At 42.6% G+C, this 20,416-nt stretch overlaps 1 protein-coding gene across 1 annotated transcript in view; it reads left to right on the top strand.

Annotated features, from left to right (window-relative positions):
• Positions 1-20,416, top strand: part of LOC146336684 (ankyrin repeat and fibronectin type-III domain-containing protein 1-like) — a 524,472-nt gene that overhangs the window by 129,206 nt on the left and 374,850 nt on the right. The window contains exon 5 of the mRNA XM_084818734.1: positions 18,374-18,567. Coding sequence (XP_084674860.1) covers positions 18,374-18,567 — 194 coding nt within the window. The remainder of the gene's footprint in view (positions 1-18,373; positions 18,568-20,416) is intronic.

Raw genomic sequence — 20,416 nt, 5'->3', positions numbered from 1 at the left:
CCCTGGTTGTGACGCTAATCTTTTCAGACTCCGCAGAGCAGAGCCTGTTGTGCATTATATGGCACCAGGATGTTGATGCCTGATAAACAGCAATGTCAGTTGCACCTGTCAGTGCATTAAATTAAGCAATTAGTTTAACTCCATGGCACTAAAACATCCTATCAGCATTCTGCTGCCTAAAGTCTTCCAGAAGATGGACCTGGTATATTATAAATATACAGTTGTTGTTATGACAGCCTTCCACAGCCTGGTGCCCTCCAGATGCATTGGACTACACCATCCATTATCCCTAGCCAGCCATCCTGGTTGGAGATTATGGAGATTGTAGTCCAACACATCTGGAGGGCATCAGATTGGGGGAAGCTGTGTTACAATGATAAATGCCAGGACGAGGAACCCAGGAAGGTGAAAACTTTCTTGGGTTGTGCCATGCATTCTGTGCTGTGATTGCATGCAGTTGGGAGAAGACAGGACACGTATCTGAGAATGCCTTCTATCACTCTAGTTTCCCGTTCCATTCATTGTTGTATCATTTGTAAAGAATGGCCTGAAGAAGATGTCTAAACAGTGAAATGCATATAAGATATGTTTGGGAACATTTTTACACCTAAAATTACTTTACACCTAAAATTAATTTACACCAAATTTCTTGGAGGACTGCCTTCACCCGTATCAGCCTGCCCACACATGTTTGGCCACCCCTATCAGATCTCTGTCATGGTGGGTTAGTCTGTCTGAAAGTGCAGTTTTCCAGACATTGGTGAACCAGCCCTGCATCATGCAGCTGGCACCTGTTTTCCAATGTTGTACTATTTCTAAGTGCTATTTCTGGGACTACCTCACAGTCTAAAGTTGCCTCTTACATTATCCATTAGAGATAGCAGTGCTAAGAGAGGCTCTGGGACAATGATACAAGCAGCAATATCTGAAATCACTCCAAATACTCCAGATCATAAGTGTTGAACCTGGGGACACTCCCATCACATATTGACCAGCGTCCCAACACTCCCACATCCTCTCCAGCAAAGTGGGGTCAGGGAAGAGTTCATCCGATGAAGTGAGGTGCCATCTGTCTATTGTTTTGATTGTCCACTCCTTCAAACTGGAAGACATAGTCTTAAAAGATAGTTTAGTCTAAAGTTTGTTCCAGCTGTCAATGTCTATTTGGCACTGTAGATCAGTTTCCCAGACAGTCTTTAAGCTTTGCATATCACCCGTTGCTGCTTCCAAAATTATGTTATAAATGTTGGATAAGAGTCCTTTTATGTTATCTATGGTTTGAAGGTACAAAGATTCAAAGTTTGTTAATGGCCAAGTTAATGCCATGTTTTTGGTCACCTTGAGAGCAAATACTTTGATCTGGAGTTTCTGCATCCACTCAACCTGTGTTCCAACTAATAGATCATGCAGTTTTGCAGTTGAAATGGGCTGCCCTTTGTCTACAAGATCCCTCAGTCTATAAAGCCGTCTAGCTTCTCATTCTCTATATTGTCCATATTTGTCCTGCTGACAAAATGCTGGGTCATCCAGGAAAAGGAGGAGAGGAGAGGGAAATGGAACAAGCGGTATCACCCATCGCTTCCAAACTGAAAAGGTGGCCTGGATGAAGGGGTTGGTTATGCATGCCAAATTTGATGGCCAAGTTTGATAGGAAGGAAAACACCTTCCCATAACGATGGAGCTGCTTGTACATTTTCCATCTGTACCTAGTGGATATCCAGCATGTTATTTATAAAGTGGTCTAACTGAGAGAGTTGGGCAGCATGATAATAAAGTCTCAAGTTGGAAAATCCCACGCCTCCATTTTTGGTGTGTTTGTAAAGAGTTAGCTTATGAAACCTCTGTGGGCAAAAGCTTCAAGTAGTCTTTGCCATTTCTTAAGTGATTCTTCTGAAACCTGGACAGAGAGAGTCTGAAAGATGATCAGGAACTTGGATAAAATAATAATTTCCAGGATGGCAATTCTGCCCAGCCAGGACAGGTTTAATTTGCTCCAAGCATGGAGGTCTTGTTTGATTTCCCATATCAAACAAGCATTGGTTTGTTTTCTCAGTTGTTTTAAATCTTTAGGAACTATGACCCCCAAGATATCTGAAGAAACTTGGCTGCAATTGCAGCCCTGATTTTTTTGTAGCTCTTCCTGTTCCTCTAAAGGCATATTCATAGAATCATAGAATAGTAGGGTTGGAAGGGGCCTATAAGACCATCGAGTCCAACCCCCTGCTCAATGCAGGAATCCAAGTCAGAGCATCCCTGATAAATGGCTGTCCAGCCTCATCTTGAATGCCTCCAGTGTGGGAGAGCCCACTACATCCCTAGGTAATTGGTTCCATTGTCGTATTGCTCTAACAGTCAGGAAGTTTTTCCTGATGTTCAGCCGGAATCTGGCGTCCTGTAACTTGAGCCCATTATTCCGTGTCCTATGTTCTGGGATGATCGAGAAGAGATCCTGGCCTTCCTCTCGGTGACAACCTTTCAGGTACTTGAAGAGTGCTATCCTATCTCCCCTCAGTCTTCTCAAGGCTAAACGTGCCCAGTTCTTTCAGTCTCTTCTCATAGGGCTTTGTTTCCAATCCTCTGATCATCTTTGTTGCCCTCCTCTGAACCCTCTCCAGCTTCTCTGAATCCTTCTTAAAGTGCGGTGCCCAGAACTGGACACAGTACTCGCGATGAGGCCTAACCAGTGCTGAGTAGAGGGGAACTAGTACTTCCCAGGATTTGGAAGCTATGCTTCTATGAATGCAGCCCAAAATAGCATTGGCCTTTTTTTGCAGCCACATCACATTGTTGGCTCATATTCAGCTTGTGATCTACAACATTTCCAAGATCCTTCTTGCTTGTAGTGTTGTTGAGCCAAGTATCCCCCATCTTGTATTGAGGCAGATCAGTTCTGATTTGGAGTAGTTTAGTCCAACCATGTGAAGCTATCTTTGGACACTACTTGGAAACTTCAGTTGGTGCAGCATACAACAGCCAGGCTGCTGACTGGGGCTCACTGATTGGAACATATTGGTGTTAAAAGATCTTCACTAGCTTCATGTTTGTTTTCAGGCACAATTCAAAGTGCTAGGTTTGGCCTATAAAGCTCTCTATAGCTTGGGACCATGGTATCTGAAGGGCTGCCTGCTCCCATATGAAACAGTCTGTCTGTGAGACAATTTTCAGGGCCAAACTGCATGTTATGCTTAATTTAAAATGTGTAGCTAAGTCTCTGTTTTTACTTTAAAAATGGGGGTGGGGTGGGTGGGAGAGGAGCCTTATTGGGAATGTAGCATACAAAGAGGGGAGGTTTATCTCTTCTGTCAAGGAAACAGCGAGAGGGGAATGCACTTATATGTCCCAAAACAGAAGGGAAACTATTCTCAGGTGCCTGAAAAAACCTTTATTATGCCCAATGCATTTCAGAAAGGACGTTCGTTCCTCAGGAGCCACTTATCTTTCTCCAAATGTGTTGCAAAAAATCTTTCCAATTCTTCTACTGTCTTAAAATGCTCAAAAAACATTCTTGCTGGCTGTTTGTATTTTCATTCTGATTGTACTGGGGAGGAGGGAAGAGATGAGCCTCCTTGCATGCTGCATTCCCAGTAAGGATCCTCTGCTTTTCCTGTAATTAAGATAAAAACTGAGATGTAGCTACATGTTACCGATTAAGCATAATGTGTAGTTGGCTCTTGGAGCCTATCTTCTCAGAGGTTAGGCAGGTGGTTTATTAGGAGTATAGCCTTTTCTGTAGTGGTACCTCAGATGTAGAATATCCTTCCCAGAGGCACTCATATGGCATCAACGTTACTGACTTTTTGGCCTTAGGTTGAGACAGTTTTCTCCCGAGCTTGTTAATGAATGATGATTTTCCTTTTGTGTTACATTTAGGAATTTTGTAGTGTGGTTTTATTGTTTAGCTTCATGTTCTTTTTGTTAGTTGCCTTGAGAGCTTTTGAGCCAAAAGTTGGGATAAAAATATTTAAAATAAAATACTAGAGGTTGAACAACAGGGTCAACAAAGAAGGAAGTTTTTGCTCCCATGCAGTACATAGTTGACATTTGTAATGTTGTATGTGATCAGTAGCACACATGAACTGGAAAAAATGCTAGGCAGAATAATAGAATTTTAATGGCTGATGTTCCTTCAGGTGTCCTTGCAAAAGATGCAGACTTTGGACTGCCGAAAGCACATAACAAATGACTCTAATTAGGTCTTATACATATGCTCTGTACATAACATAAGAAGAGCTGTGCTGGATCAGACCAAAGGCCTATCTAGTTCAGCATTCTGTTCGCATAGTGGCCAACCACATGCCCCAACAAGAAGCCCACAGATAGGACATAGCACCTTCCCGCTTGTGTTCCCCAGCATCTGGTATTCAGAGGCATACCGCTTCTGATACTGGAGGTAACATCTTAACTAGTAGCCGTTTATAGCCTTATCCTCCATGAACTTGTCTAATGCCCCTTTAAAACCATCCACATTGGTGGCCATCACTATGTAGCTACCAGGTTTACCTTCTCCATCACACTTGGTTCATGTCCTTATGCCCCTTCCTTCTTAAGTCCCCTCACTTTCATGTCTTGCCTTCTTCTTTGCACTCTTCTAATCTAGCTCTTACTTCAGTGAAAAATTGAAATATTTCACCTAAATGAATGATACAAATTATATGTTTGTCCCAAATTCCTCTTCCAAAATAAACAGAGTGAAAGTCATTGTTCAAAATTTGGGGTTCTTAATATGATATCTGCATTTTTTGAGAGGGGAATGTTCTTTATCTACTCAGAAGTGGGCAACTTGTTGCCCCTCCATATGTTTTGGCCTGCAACTCCCATCAGCCCTGGCCAGCATAGCCAATGTGAAGGATGATGGGAGTTGTAGGCCAAAATATCTGGATGGTCACAAATTGCCTACCCATGGTTTATCATGCACAGCTTCTGGTACATGCCACTGTTACAAACAGGATACTAAGCTTGAAGGTGCCTTTTGGTATGTTCCAGTAAAGCTTTTCAGCCTGACTTACACTTACCAACTTAAAACTGGCATCTTACAGATCGTTCAATTTGCACAGGGGCTTTTAAGAGAGATTTGACTGGTACTGCAGCTTAAAAATAAATAATCTGTCCAAGCAGAAAATGAATTGCCAAAGTCAAGCAAGATTAGATGTGGCCAAGTACAGAAGAATGCAAGGTAAAACTGCACTCTGACGCGTTGTCGCTTCATCCCAGCATCAGTGCCATCAGAGAGGATTGCTAGGTTATCTCTTAAAGACAGGTAGCTGAAATGAGACATGATGAAAAAAAGGAAAATGTGATGTTGCTGGAGGATCTGGATTCTGTGCATGACATATTGTGGCTAATTTCTCCAGCTGCCATGTGCTTTCTGGCTGTGTCATGTCAGAATTACCAGTGTCTTATATTGGGAAAATTCCAAAAAGAAGCCAACCAAAAAGGTTCTTTTTGGCCAACCAAAGAGATCCTGAGTATGAATCACTATTTCATTATCCTTTTGTATTGCCTGACTGTGTTTATTATCTTGTCTAATACTGAACGATAGGAATATCAACTGCTAGGTTTGCTTCCATTGATGTATAACTGTATTTGTGCTCTATCTCTGATGGGTTAGTTTTTACTACCTCTTGTGGTAATTACAGTTCTTCTTTGAGGTCTTTGTGCATCACACATATGAGCTGTGCAGAGCCCCCTTCAGGAAACTTCTATACCTGAGGATTTTTTTTTTGGCAGGAACCATCCCTGCCATCCCTAGCAGCCTTGGAACTGAGCGGAGCTTCAGTACCAACTTCGATATGATTTGAGATGACCACTCAAAGAATTATAGTTATAAGCAAGGAGCCTGTCTTTCTTCTTCATGGTCTTTGTGCATCACACATATGGGCGAGCAGCAACCTGACTTACCACTAGTGGGTAGGTGTCCTACTGCAAGACAGCAGACAGAACCGTGCAGCTGAAAGAGCAGCCTGCTCTGGCTCACATGTCAAGTTGGTAATAGCTGATGAAGGTTGACACTTTTGACCAGAACTGCTCTGCAGACCTCAGGAAGGGAGACTCCTTTCCCAAATGCAACCAACATAGCCATGAAATGAGTCGAATGAGCTCCGATTGGACCAGAAAGGTCAAAGCCAGCCACTTCATATGCCACCTTATTGGCTTGGACCACCCAGGACAACAGCCTCTGCAATGACACTGGTAGTCTTTGCTGCTTGCCACTATGGCTCACAAATAAGCGAGGAACTGATGAAAGGGCTCAGTCCTTGATTTGTAGAAAGCCAATGCCCTTCAAACTGCCACAATGTGAAGAGTAGATTCAAGCTGAGTAGAAGGAGACTACTCAAGAGAAAGCTTGGAGTATGATGTCCTGATTCAAGTGGAACTCAGACACCACCTTGGGCAGGAACGCAACGTTGGGATGGGGCACCACCTTATCACAGTGGAAAGTCATATAAGGTGGATCTATGCACAATGCACACCGTTTGCTGGACCAGTAGAACAACGTACTAGCCACTAGAAAGGCAGTTTTCCAGGACAGGAGATGGAAATCTGTTGTTGCAAGCAATTCGAATGGCTTGGCAGAACAACCAACAAACTTCAAGTTGGTGGGAGCGGAATTGGAGGAGCAAGATTCCATACATCCCAAAGAAACTACTTAGTGAGCAGGTGTTAAAAAAACAGAGAAACTGTTCACTGGAGCATGAGAGGCAGAGATAGCTGACAGATATACTCTCGGGGAAGAAAGTTTTAAACTCTTGTAAAGAGACAAAAACTGGATGCAATTGGCACTGAACAGGGTTAAAGTCATGAGTGGTAGCAAAGGAGCAAAAGGATGCCCACTTATGAGCACAAGAACATCTTGTAGATGGCTTGCAAGCAGAGTCCAAAATTCATTTTACCACATCTCCAACCAAAGGATTGAAAAGGGTCAACAGACCCTCCATGCCGTCAGTCTGGATGCCATATCTTGCTTCAGTCTCGTGTGATCAAGGCCAGTATCGATGGAAGCCAGCAACCCTTCTTCTGGGAGAGTTGAAACAGAGGGATGAATCAAGGTTGCCCTGGCCACCATGGCGTGAGCAGGATACAGTCGGTCCCCTCCACCCTTATCTTTGCCAGCACTTTTGTAATGATTGGGAAGGGTGGGAAAAGCTAAAACAGCATTCCCATCCACTGGAAGACAAAGGTGTCCCCCATGGACTTCTTGTCCACCCCTGCTCTGCTGCAGAATGTCAGGCAAACAGTGTTGACCACCTGTGTGAACAAGTCCAGCTCCGGAGTGCCCCAAAGGTGAAATAGATAGACATGGACTGCCCTGTCCAGTTCCCACTAGTAGGAAATGAAGTAGGTTTGACTTAATTGGTTGGCTATGAACTTAAGACCTGCCTTATATTGAAATATTTGGCTTTCTCCTTTGTATGGAGGCCACTCAGATGTGTCATGTAGGTTGTAGCCACCACCCTTTCTCTGAACAAAGGTGTTCCAGATATCAGCTTGTGATAGGGTAGTCACTGCAGGTTTTCTGTGTAAGTGGGGCTCAGCCAGTCGTCTTATTGAGGATAGGGGCTTTGCTGCTGGTGGAATCTATTCCTTTCATTTTATGTCATTTGGATCTAAGAAGAGTGGAATCTCTGGACTGCCTGACAAGTGGAAGGGACTCTGTGACATATTGTCTAATCCAATAAATTGGATTAGTATCAGCTAAGGATATGAATCTGCTTTGAAGTCTTGTGACATTTCGAGATGAATTCTTGCAATGGTATGTTTTTTCTGGGGCCACCATTATGCCATGCTTTTAATCTGCAGAAAGTTCCATATTCTTCCCCTCCCAGTTCTTAAGTTTTCCCCAAAGGAGTAGAAATTTCAGGGTTTTTTTTTCTTACAGCTGAACTAGTACTGCTGCTAAAAATGGCAGCTGTGTATTTTGCCTCTTTACCCCCTGTCCTGTCTACTGCATGTTACCCTGATAGAGCAGTATTTTAGGTTTGTCTGCCAGTGGCACATAATTGGGGTTTCTCTGACTGGAGCAAAGACAGGGAAATAGAGATAAAGTAATTGTGATGTCACTAGTAATTTGCATTAGAGTTTAAAAGGGGGAGAGGGGAACTAGACAGATGGGTACTGGTTTTGGAATCAGCTATATCTGTATCGTCACATCTAACTTGGCCCAGGATCTACATATTTTGAGCCATTAAACTGGCCAATATTATTAAAGCATCTTACTGGCAAGAAACTCTTTTTAAAGTCTTTTATCTGAAACTGTGTAATAAAATATGTAAACATTTGAATGCAAGCACCGTTTCTCCTGCTTGCCATGCCACCTGCCTCTAATGATGTCATAGTTAAAAGGACATAATGACTTTGAATTTCATGTTCTCTAGTTTCTAGATTTTTCTGTACTTATGTTTCTAAGGCATATGATGAAAAAAGGTTTATAAAAGTAAGTAAACCTATGGAAGGTCAGCAGGTTTGTCATGAGAATGATATCCTTTGTGTCATCTCTTGTTCGGGGTACTCAGTATTTTTGTGCTGTAAATGATCTGTTCACTTGAATCTAGAAACTAAAGGACACTTCACAGAACCCTTTTACTTTTCCGGTGAGCTGTCTCTATCATCCCCATGCATGTGCCAATCTGGGAAAACATAATGTGTGAATTGGATGATATCGTATATGGGACACAATCACCATCATTATGGCAACTGAAAAAATCTTACCCATGGCTGTCTGGTTCAGTCATTCCAGTTGTCCACATGGTATTCTGTCCTTCATGGTATTCTGTATTCTGTGAACTGCTTTAAGAGTCTGGCAGGATTCTCTTACCCCTTTGTGTTCTACATACTATAAATTAAAGCAGTGTGCTTCAAATTTCTAATAATTAATGTATTTTTTTTCCTGAACTAAAATTTGAGATATATTTCACTTAACATCCAAGAGGGGTTACTTCTAGTTTAAGAACTTGTTGTTGTTGTTGTTGTTCAGTCGTTCAGTCGTGTCCGACTCTTCGTGACCCCATGGACCATAGCACGCCAGGCCTTCCTGTCCTGCACTCTCTCCCGGAGCGTGCTCAAGTTCATATTCATTGCATCCGTGATGCTATCTAGCCATCTCATCCTCTGCCGTCCCCTTCTCCTTTTGCCTTCAGTCTTTCCCAGCATCAGGGTCTTTTCCAGGGAGTTTTCTCTTCGCATTAGGTGGCCAAAATATTGGAGCTTCAGCTTCATTATCTGTCCTTCCAATGAGCACTCAGGGTTGATTTCCTTTAGGATGGACTGATTTGACCTCCTTGCAGTCCAGGGGACTCGTAAGAGTCTTCTCCAGCACCACAGTTCGAAAGCATCAATTCTTCGGCGCTCAGCCTTCCTTATAGTCCAGCTCTCACAGCCATACATTACTACTGGGAAAACCATAGCTTTGATTAGACGGACCTTTGTCGGCAAGGTGATGTCTCTGCTTCTTACTATGCTGTCTAGGTTGGCCATAGCTTTCCTCCCAAGGAGCAAGCGTCTTTTAATTTCAGGGCTACAGTCACCGTCTGCGGTGATCTTGGAGCCCAAGAAAGTAAAATCTGTCACTGCTTCCATTTCTTCCCCTTCTATATGCCAGGAAGTGATGGGGCCAGATGCCATGATCTTAGTTTTTTTAATGTTGAGTTTCAAACCAGCTTTTGCACTCTCCTCTTTCACCCTCAACAAGAGGCTCTTTAGATCCTCTTCGCTTTCTGCCATTAGGGTGGTATCGTCTGCATATCGGAGGTTGTTGATAATTCTCCCAGCAATCTTAATTCCGACCTGTGATTCATCCAACCCGGCATTTCTCATGATGTACTCTGCATATAAGTTAAATAAGCAGGGTGACAATATGCAGCCTTGTCGTACTCCTTTCCCAATTTTGAACCAATCAGTTGTTCCATGTCTGGTTCTTACTGTTGCTTCTTGACCCTCGTACAGGTTTCTCAGGAGACAGGTAAGGTGGTCTGGTACTCCCATCACTTTCAGAATTTGCCACAGTTTGTTGTGATCCACACAATCAAAGGCTTTAGCGTAGTCAATGAAGCAGAAATAGACGTTTTTCTGGAATTCTCTTGCTTTCTCCATGATGCAGCGAATGTTGGCGATTTGATCTCTAGTTCCTCTGCCTCTTCGAAACCCAGCTTGTACTTCCGGTAGTTCTCGGTTCGCATACTGCTGAAGCCTAGCTTGTAGGATTTTGAGCATCACCTTGCTGGCATGTGAAATGAGCGCAATTGTGCGGTAGTTTGAACACTCTTTGGCGTTGCCCTTCTTTGGAATTGGAATGTAAACTGACCTTTTCTAGTCTTGCGGCCATTGTTGAGTGTTCCAGATTTGTTGGCATATTGAATGCAGCACTTTAACAGCATCATCTTTTAGGATTTTAAATAGCTCGGCTGGAATACTGTCATCTCCGCTAGCTTTGTTGTTACTAATGCGTCCTAAGGCCCACTTGACTTCACTCTCTAGGATGTCCGGCTCGAGTTCAGTGACCGCGCTATCATGGCTATCAGGGACATTAAGATCTTTCCTGTATAGTTCTTCTGTGTATTCTTGCCACCTCTTCTTAATCTCATCTGCTTCTGTTAGGTCCCTGCCTTCTTTGTCCTTTATCATGCCCGTCTTTGCACAAAACGTTCCCTTGAGATCTCCGATTTTCTTGAAGAGATCTCTAGTCTTTCCCATTCTGTTGTTTTCCTCGATTTCTTTGCATTGTTCATTTAAGAAGGCCTTCTTGTCTCTCCTTGCTATTCTCTGGAACTCTGCATTCAGTTGGGTATATCTTCCCCTTTCTCCCTTGCTTTTCGCTTCCCTTCTTTCGTGAGCTACTTGTAAAGCCTCATCAGACAGCCACTTGGCTTTCTTGCATTTCTTTTTCTTTGGGACGGATTTCGTTGCTGCCTCCTGAACAATGTTACGGACCTCCGTCCATAGTTCTTCAGGCACTCTGTCTATCAGGTCTAATCCCTGAAATCTATTCCTCACCTCCACTGTATATTCATCAGGGATATGATTTAGGTCATACCTGAACGGTTTAGTGGTTTTCCCGACGTTCTTCAATTTAAGCCGAAATTTTGCAAGAAGCAGCTCATGATCTGAGCCACAGTCAGCTCCAGGTCTTGTTTTTACTGACTGTATGGAGCTTCTCCATCTTTGGCTACAAAGTACATATCAATCTGATTTCGATGTTGACCATCTGGTGATGTCCATGTGTAGAGTCGCCTCTTGTGCTGTTGGAAAAGAGTGTTTGCTATGATCAGCATGTTCTCTTGGCAAAACTCTATTAGCTTTTGTCCTACTTCATTTTGTACACCAAGGCCATGCCTGCCTGTTATCCCGGTGATTTCTTGACTTCCTACTTTAGCATTCCAATCCCCTATGATGAAGAGGACATCTTTTTTTGGTGTTAGTTCTAGAAGGTGTTGTAGGTCTTCATAGAACCGATCAACCTCAGCTTCTTCGGCCTCAGTGGTTGGGGCATAGACTTGAATTACTGTGATGTTGAATGGTTTGCCTTGGATTCGTACTGAGATCATTCTATCATTTTTAAGATTGTACCCCAGTACTGCTTTTCCCACCCTTTTGTTGACTATGAGTGCTACTCCATTTCTTCTAAGGGATTCTTGCCCACAATAGTAGATATGATGGTCACCTGAATTAAATTCACCCATGCCTGTCCATTTTAGTTCGCTGATTCCCAAGATGTCGATGTTCAATCTTGCCATCTCATGTTTGACCACCTCCAGCTTACCTTGATTCATTGATCTGACATTCCAGGTTCCTAAACAATATTGTTCTTTACAGCATCGGATTTTCTTTTCACCACCAGACACATCCACAGCTGAGTGTCCTTTCGGCTTTGGCCCAGCCGCTTCACTCTTTCTGGCGCTACTTGGAAATACCCTCTGCTCTTCCCCTGTAGCATATTGGACACCTTCCGACCTGAGGGGCTCATCTTCCGGCGTCATCTCTTTTAGCCTTGTGATATGTTCCATGGGGTTTTCTTGGCAAGAATACTGGAGTGGGTTGCCATTTCCTTCTCCAGTGGACCACATTTTGTCAGAACTCTCTGCCATGACCTGTCCGTCTTGGGTGGCCCTGCACGGCATAGCTTATGGCTTCACTGAGTTACGCAAGCCCCTTTGCCATAACAAGGCAGTGATCCATGAAGGGGAGTTTAAGAACTACCTGCCCACAAAAGACACCACCCCTTGTGCTTCTGTATGAATCACTGTTTTGGGCATGCCTTCCCTGAATGCCTTCCCTTCATCTCTGAAACGGGAATTATTAAATGGTCTGATCAAACTCTATCTAGAGATTATCTGCCCTGTCCCTCCAGGAGGCTGATTGGAAGGAGCCAATGAATCAAGCGATGATACATGCAGAGATGCAGTAGGCGGCATTGGGGTGGGCAAGTACTTTGGGCTTCACCAAAAATGTTTTAAAAAATTGATTAGTTTTCTTGCAGAATGCTGGTGTGCCCCAATAGCTTAGGAATTACTGACTTACATAAATGAAGACTACATCCAAACTAGAAGGACTATATGCAAAATTTGTTCCTTTTCTTTAAAGAGATGCATGATATGTTCTGCAGTCAGTAGTAAAAATGCATGGATTAAATGTCCCCAGACTGATAATTTCCCTTTCAGTTATTGGGTGAAGGATGTGTTGCTCTCAAATGTGATCTGCTGTCTGAGCAGTTGCAGCACAACTGCCATCGACCTGAAGTACAACAGGAGAGGGATGAAACATCAGTGTTTTTGTTGAAATTAATCTCACAGTCCTTTTCACCCCTCATTCTGCTCCTAGTACTTAATGAACAAATAAGGCTTGTGCACTGATGTACTTGTGCCTAGTAAAGAGATTGATTCATATGAAGTATCTGTTGGGACAGCCTCTAGCAGCCTCTCCTTGAACCGTCAATGGAAGCTGGGAACAATGGATGCACAGGACATTATTATTTATTTATTTAAAAGACTGATATACCATCCTCTAATCTGAAAAAAACCAGGGTGGTTCACAAAATAGCATTACAACACAACAAATACGCAGCAAACAATAAAACAACAAACAAGGCAATAATTAATTGGAACACTGAACATTACAACAGCCAGCAAAGATAAAACGATGTCTTCTCTCTCTCAGTTTTGTTCCTTCTTTGTGGTTGGCCTGTGTTAGCTGACACCCTGGCTACCCCCCCCCCCCAAATGAACCCGCTACATTTTCAGACCAGAGTGGCTAGTGGGCAGGTATTCCACATAAATATGTTTTTAGAGCAGATACCTCCAGATCGCTCATATGAATGAGGCAAGTTGCACACTTCAGATGAAAGTCCATTTAAAAAACAAAACAATAACAACAAAAACCCAAGGTCACTAGGCAGCTTGAGCTGAAGTAAAGAAGAAACTTGCCTCCAGACTTCATGGCTGAAGCATGAAATCATGAAGCATGCATTTTGTGGATCTGTTTTCCAGGGTATTACTTCCATAAAGGAGGAGATCTTGATATAAGTATGATGCTCTCCAGGAAATGTTGAGGTGGTGGGCATGTGATTTGAATAATGTAAGTTATTTGTCAGGATCCTAGCAAGATCTCCTACTCCGCTTTTGCTCTCAATGCAACCTCTGCCTTTTAGTTTAAAAAATGCACAAAAACATTGGGGGGTGTAGCTATTTTGACCCAGATTTGAGCAGAAGAGTGTGTAAGATTAACATATATCAGGTATGAATGATTTTCTTAAACTGGAAAACAGAACAGACCTAGCAGTATGACTGCATCCCTGCCCCCCAACATTAAAAAAAAGGAATCTCCCATTTGGAAGCGTTGGCTTTCTTCCAGTCACGGCATGCTTTTGCTGCATGATCAATATATTCAGGTCGTAGAATTATCCAGCACAGTGCCTTATAGTACCTTGTGGCCATTCTTCTAGCCTCAGCATGCTTCTCATGTCATAGCTTTGACTCCAGACAGCAATGACATCTGGGTGCAATTTAGTAGCAATGCACTGGATCAAACCCTCATTTGATTGCTCAGCAGGTAGTGTTGATAAGGACTGGTTAATTGCCTCAGGTGGAAAAATTTTTAATCCTTGTCAGACCTTGATTATGAGCTCTTCCACAGCCGAAAAGCAAATCAGCAGTTATTTATAGGCCCTAATGCAGTTGATTATTGCTGACCTTTGTGCTGTGTGTATGCACTGTCTTTGAGGGTCTTTGCTCCTGGGATGTGACAACTATCAAAAGGGGCTGTGTGCTGTGCTTCGGGAAGAATTTACAGATGTTGTCTGATTCCCTTTGCCTTCGACAAAGAATAAGATGGGTTTGCAGAAGGCTACATTATATAATATGCAGGACATATGTGAACAGTGGGTTTTGTTTTTAAATGAAAAGCAGCGGCAAGAGGCTGCCAGTTTTAGCAAAGGAATTGGAGTGGGGAGACTGTTTTATGATTTCCCATCCTGGTATTTTTCCACTTAGGCCTTTTCCCCAGGGCTGTTTTCCCATCCACAGGGGAAAAGAAATGGGGACCCCGTGTCTTCCTTGCTGAGGATGGGAAAGTAGCAGTGGTAGATTTTGAGGGGGAGCAGTTAAGCAGTCATAGGAGGAATAGAAACATAGGAAGCTGCCTTATACCATGTCTCACTATTTGTCCTTATAGCCCAGTTTCTTCCCCTGTTGTGTTTCTCATGATTGCCACCACTCATGTGGCTTTTTAGTTAAAATACAAAACAAGAGAATACCCACATAACATCTAGTTTGGACAGAGCAAGAGAATGAGGGAGCGTAACATTCACAGGGGTATATCCCCTGCGAATATATTCCATTGTCAGAACCGGAAAACAAAACAGACTAAAATCCTTTGTGAAATAATAATAAAGGCTGGATTCCCTGCTCGTTCATGTAGCCTTTGTTCTTCGCTTCACTCTTAATAAATCATTGCCCACAGCTGAGCAGATCAAAATATCACTTTTACAGAAGTGCGAGTTCTCCCCTCTGACCCCCATGGCATTTATCTCTGTGTTGTCATAAGCACAGCATAGCAGTTTGCAAAGCAAGCATGCACGCTAATTAAAGATGCTGCATACCCCTTCCTGTGTCTTCCAATAGCATCTTTAGTCCAGAGAGGAGCCAGGTCACTTCCTGTGCCCTACCCCTAACATAGTTTTGCACCCAGCTATGCACACAGACTTCAAATTTTTTCTTGTAGCCCCCTCTTCAGGACTATTGAAGGCTGCAAATAGATTCTACAGTTGCTTATCTCTCCCCCCACACCCCACTTTTCTGTTGATTGTTTCCCTGGATATTTGCACCCTGTGCTGGAGCACCTTTCTCACTTTCGTAGTTAAAATCATAGCAACAACATCCAGGTATATGAATATTTACATTCTGCAAGGGGTTCATGATGTTCCTCCTTCACAATGCAGAAATCTGTATAAGATTGTGTCTTTAAAACAAAACCTTAAAAAAAGACAGTAATCAGATTGTGGGTGCTTCTAAATAGAGGACACTCGGAGTTACTAATCAGAAAGCATCGTGCAGCAATTCCATTTATTTTCCTTAATGGATTTTCTGTGGTAAGGAAAAAAAAGGAAGAAGTGGTGAGAAAATCTGGGAGGGTTACGAGTAGAAGATGACGATGTCTGGACCCCGCATACAATTTCGTGATTGCAGCAGGGTGATGGTGCTATAAGAGCCTTGTCTGGAAGCACCCTGTGTATTAGTATTATTTTGTATCTCACCTGCTGTTCTATAGGCATTTCTCACCACTTGGACAGCCATCTCCTGCTGTTGAAAGTACAGATGTTGGCGATAATAGAAACAATTCAGCTGGTTCAGTCAGCAGGCCTATAGTGGCAGATCCAGAAGGAAATTTTAGCATCTTAGGATACTTTGGAGATGTACAAAGGAAATATTAAGAGAGGATTGTGAGCCTCCTTTTATATTTACGTATATCTGAAGAATACTAGCAGATTTAAACACAAGCATATCATCTCCCTAGTTACTGCCACTGCTGGCTGCCCTTGTCCTGCTGTGGAATAATTCACACCATAGGCAATTGCCTGCAATGGGAGGAGGTTGCACCTCTTATTTTTTAGGCTCTCAGCTGAAGCATGCTTTTCCCCCAGCAGCACTAAGAGATGTGGTTGCAATGACAGTGAGGAGCAGGTGAGTGAACTAGGAAAGAAAATGCCCCCAGCCAAGTGCCAGAGATGGAAGTGGCAGCCTTCTGTCCCACAGGAGATGGCAGCAAGGCCAGCTAGTGAGGAAGAGCCAGATGATACATCAGTACTTGATAGGCATACCTGTACTTAATAGGCATACCTGTAGCCTACCAGTGAACCTATGAAAAGAAGCTCATAGTACTGTGAATGTGTGTTTTGAGTTCTCCTTTTGTGTTTCAACTGCATGCAGTCTGTGTTAACCCCATTCCTGTTTCTGGTATTAGAGGTGCCATACATGTAAGGATGGGTATGCTGCCTTCTCTAATAGCTATTGATTGATATTATCATGGAGCTGTCTTTATTGCCATTAATAGTCTAACAGTAAGTCTATTCACATTCTAGAATAATCTTAGAAATTAACATTCTACACCACTGAATGCAGCAGCGCTATTCTCTCCTGGCTCTGGTGTTAGTGCTTGCTTTTAAATCACAACAATACAAAATGAGGACATTTGCAAAGAGGAAAACAGAATTATGGTAGAACTGGGTTAGTTTGGACATTTTTGTTTGAATGACAATCTAAGAACAAGGCTACTGAACAGCAGTAGACTCAAACTCTTATACCAGGGTAGGATTATGTGAATGATGAAGCAGAGGTTCTCAGATTTTGTTTTGGGAGATTTTATTATGGTGAACTTCATTTAAGTAAAAAAAGCAATTCAAGCCTTCCCAAATATATATATATATATATATATATATATATATATATACATGGGACATAGGAAGCTGCCTTATATCATCAAACCATTGGTCCAGCAAACTCATACTGTCTACCGTGACTGGCAATGGCTCTTCAGGATTTCAGACAAGGGTCTTTCCCAGCCCTACCTAGAGATGCTAGGGATTGAACCTGAGACATTCTACATACAAAGCATGTGCTCTATCACTGTGGTACAGTCCTTCCCTGTCCTCAGTGCAGATGCATCTCCCCTCAGTGCAGATGCAAGCCAACCCAAGCTGGGGAAAGATAGGGGCAGCACAAATGCCTTTCAGATGCAAAGGAAGTTAGAGGTTTTCAAAAACTAGTGTTGCCCCACTGCCTTCCTTGGGGATGTGGCAGAAAGAAAGAGGATACAGCTTTCTATATTGTGTTTAATGTGAGGAAGCGGCCATGGGTTGGCATTTTCTTGCCTAATGAAGAGAGCTACTAGGAAGGGGCGGTGAGGAATCTGCAGATCATGTAACAACTGTCTGCTCCTCCCTTGGGAAGTTCGTCATACCTTTTGAGGAAAAAAACATGTTTGAAGCACTTCATGTCTTAATAAAGATAATTTGCCTGGCAGGCTTTCTAGCAGCTGTTTAGGAAAATGATGCATTTAATTGATGCTTACGATATCCAAGCCTCATTTTCTCCACACTTCAGAATATTTACTCTATATTTGTATAAATTAGTCTCCCTGTCCCGCCCCACCGGATAGTAGAGCAAGAGAAATGGGACAGAATACATACAGAAAATACGATATCTTCACACATTAAGGGTTGGAAATGGAGATGTGCAAAGTCCATTCCCTCAAATTTCAATGCGGAATAAACTTGTTCTTTCCAAGCTGTTGCGTTCCAGACTTTTCCAGAAAGTTTTCTGAAATCTCAAAGACATGGCCTATTACAATGCTTCCCTCCCAGCCTCCACTGTCCCCATCCTTCCTTGCGGCCAGTTTCTCTTCTTCCTTTGCCATTCCCCCAACTTGCCTTCCAGCAGCCATGACTGGCAGTGAGTGGTGTGTGTAGGCATGTGTGTGTGAAAGGGCTGGCTGTTCTTTGGGCCTTCATTAGCAAAAGATCTCTGGGAACTGTACTTTGCATGGTCTACTGAATCTTTACTAGGCCCAGAAACCTTGACTAACTACAATTTCCAGGCAGTTGTGCGCTAGGAACTTGTTGTTGATAAGACTTTGGTATGTAATGAAAGCCCAAGAAAAAGCTCTGCCTTTTGGGGAAAGAGTTTGGGGGTTGAACTTATTTTCAAGCCTGAATTTGCAGCAGTTTTGTAATGGAGTGTTGAAAGCTTGTTATTCCCAAATTATGTGTGTTCTTTTCTAAACTCTCCCAGTTTGAAAACTGTAACATTACTAGCAGGAATACAAAGCTGAGATCAAAGGTATCTCTGCTTGCAATTATATTTTGTTTTTCTTTCCTTCCATTCTTTTAAAGGTCACTAGACAGAAAGCCACAGAGACCTGTATTAGGAAAGTCACGGACTCTTCCAAGCATTCCTCAATCCCCTGTCATAAGCCGGATTCCTCTTCTAGATTCAAAACTGTACAGGAAAGATATGCCAGAACAGAAACAATACAGGAATCACTCTGCCCCTGATTGTCAGAAAGGGTGCACAGTGCCCTCTACTGGTAAGTTTCAATAAATGTAAGTAGTCCTGCATTTCTTGCTTTTCTTGCTTATTCCTTCCATTTATGTCCTGCCACAGGCCTCAGGACAGCTTTTGTGTAACGCTTTTCAGAGGAGCCCTAAAATAATTAAGAAATATGGTTCTAAACATTCTCCGTTAAAAAGTCACTTCACTTCATATGGTTTTCTGCCTTTACTTAATTTTTTTTCTCAATATGTCAAGTTAAGCATAAGCTTATCCTATATCTTGTTGGGATGTATGAAACCTTGCTTTATAGTGTGTGTATTCCTAGAATTTGATTGGCCAGTGCCTGAATTTGGATGAAGTTATAGCCACACTTACTAACTTGAGGATGTTGATATCACAGCTGCTATTCATGGGACTATACATCCCCAAGAGACTTGAAGGAAGTGTGAGAACTTGCAATGTAATAAAGAATAGCTACTACCCATTGTTGGAGTAAAACATCATCTATCTATCTATCTATCTATCTATCAATCATCTATCCATCTATCTAATCAGTATCGCACTAACACACAAGAACCAAAATAGTCTTGAAAACAAAGTATTCCCCTAATTCTCATTGTTAATGGCTCGCATTCTATGCTCATTGATTAATCAACCAAAACACTGATTGATTTGCCAGTTAAACCAATTAATGATTCCAGTTCTAATTCTAATGTTGGAAGTTTCTCTCCCAAAAAATTAAATTCAAAGAAGCCAGTAAAGGCAAGGCTTGCCTTGGTCATTGGCTTTCCTCTCTTCTTCCTGCCAGTTTTAGTCTTGTAGACAAAAATGTATAGCAGGTTCAGTTTAAGACTTAAACTTTGAAATCTTTTGTAGATATCATTACTCAGAAGCATTCTCAATTGTCCATCTGGAATAAAAGAGAGATATGACTATTCATGTCCAGGAATATTCTTCAGGGATCAAATTGATGGCTTCAAGGGGATATTTCAGCCTATGGTTGGCAGGCTGCTGGGCATAAGAGCCTGGGAGACACTTCATACCAGTCTTATTTGATATTGGCTGATGCTGCTTTAAGATGTTGAGCCCCATGCTGAGGAATAAGCATGAAGGGCTGAAAGCACTAGTTATTTGCCTTGTAGGTTGTGAACCTACAAGGTCCTGTACACAGGGCAAGATTCAGCGATATAACCCAATTGGGCACACTAAAGAGAGTGCCCCCACAATGGAAATTGAGGTTAATGACCTTAATCAGTCATTAGGTGTGAATATACTGAGTCAAAGAGTTGCATACCCCCACGGTGTTGCATATTGTTAAGTATGATGGTCAAGTCGAGATCCCCGCCCTTGGGTGCAGCACCGCCAGAAAAATCCATCCTGTTAAGGCTGATATTTGTCTTGGCCGAGGAACTTACCTTTTGTGCAGCTTTGTTTAGAAATAGAGTCTTTTTAGCTAAAGGGTGGGATATAAATGCTGTAAACAAAGAAACAAATAAATGAAATATAAACCCTGGGCTCTGGTGCCTGTGTTCCACTTGGTCTTTTGTTCTATTGGTTCCATCATTCTGGGGATTCTGGTGGTTCCTGCTGTTTCTATTGACTCTTGGACCCTTGCTTCCTTTCTGAAATGATTTTGCTGAAATCACTTTCCAAGTCATGTAACACAAGGCTTTGCCAAAGAGCCTCACCCAACCTCCTTTCTCCCAGAACACTCTATTCTGGCCACCTGAGCTCTGCGTCTGCTGAAGTAGAGGCTAGATAGGCAGCATCTAGGAGCCTTGCCCAAGGTTCCTCCCCTGTGGTGGCTGCAAGAAACTCCTCTGCACCCCAGCTTCATCTGCAGGGCGGTTAATACAAAGGTACTGTTTGAACTCTGTCCTATC

Source organism: Heloderma suspectum, chromosome 12 (assembly GCF_057233095.1).
Source record: "Heloderma suspectum isolate Gila_16-S chromosome 12, 16-S_ref, whole genome shotgun sequence".
NCBI classification, from domain to species: domain Eukaryota; kingdom Metazoa; phylum Chordata; class Lepidosauria; order Squamata; family Helodermatidae; genus Heloderma; species Heloderma suspectum.
This window is presented reverse-complemented; position numbering and strand designations above follow the sequence as displayed.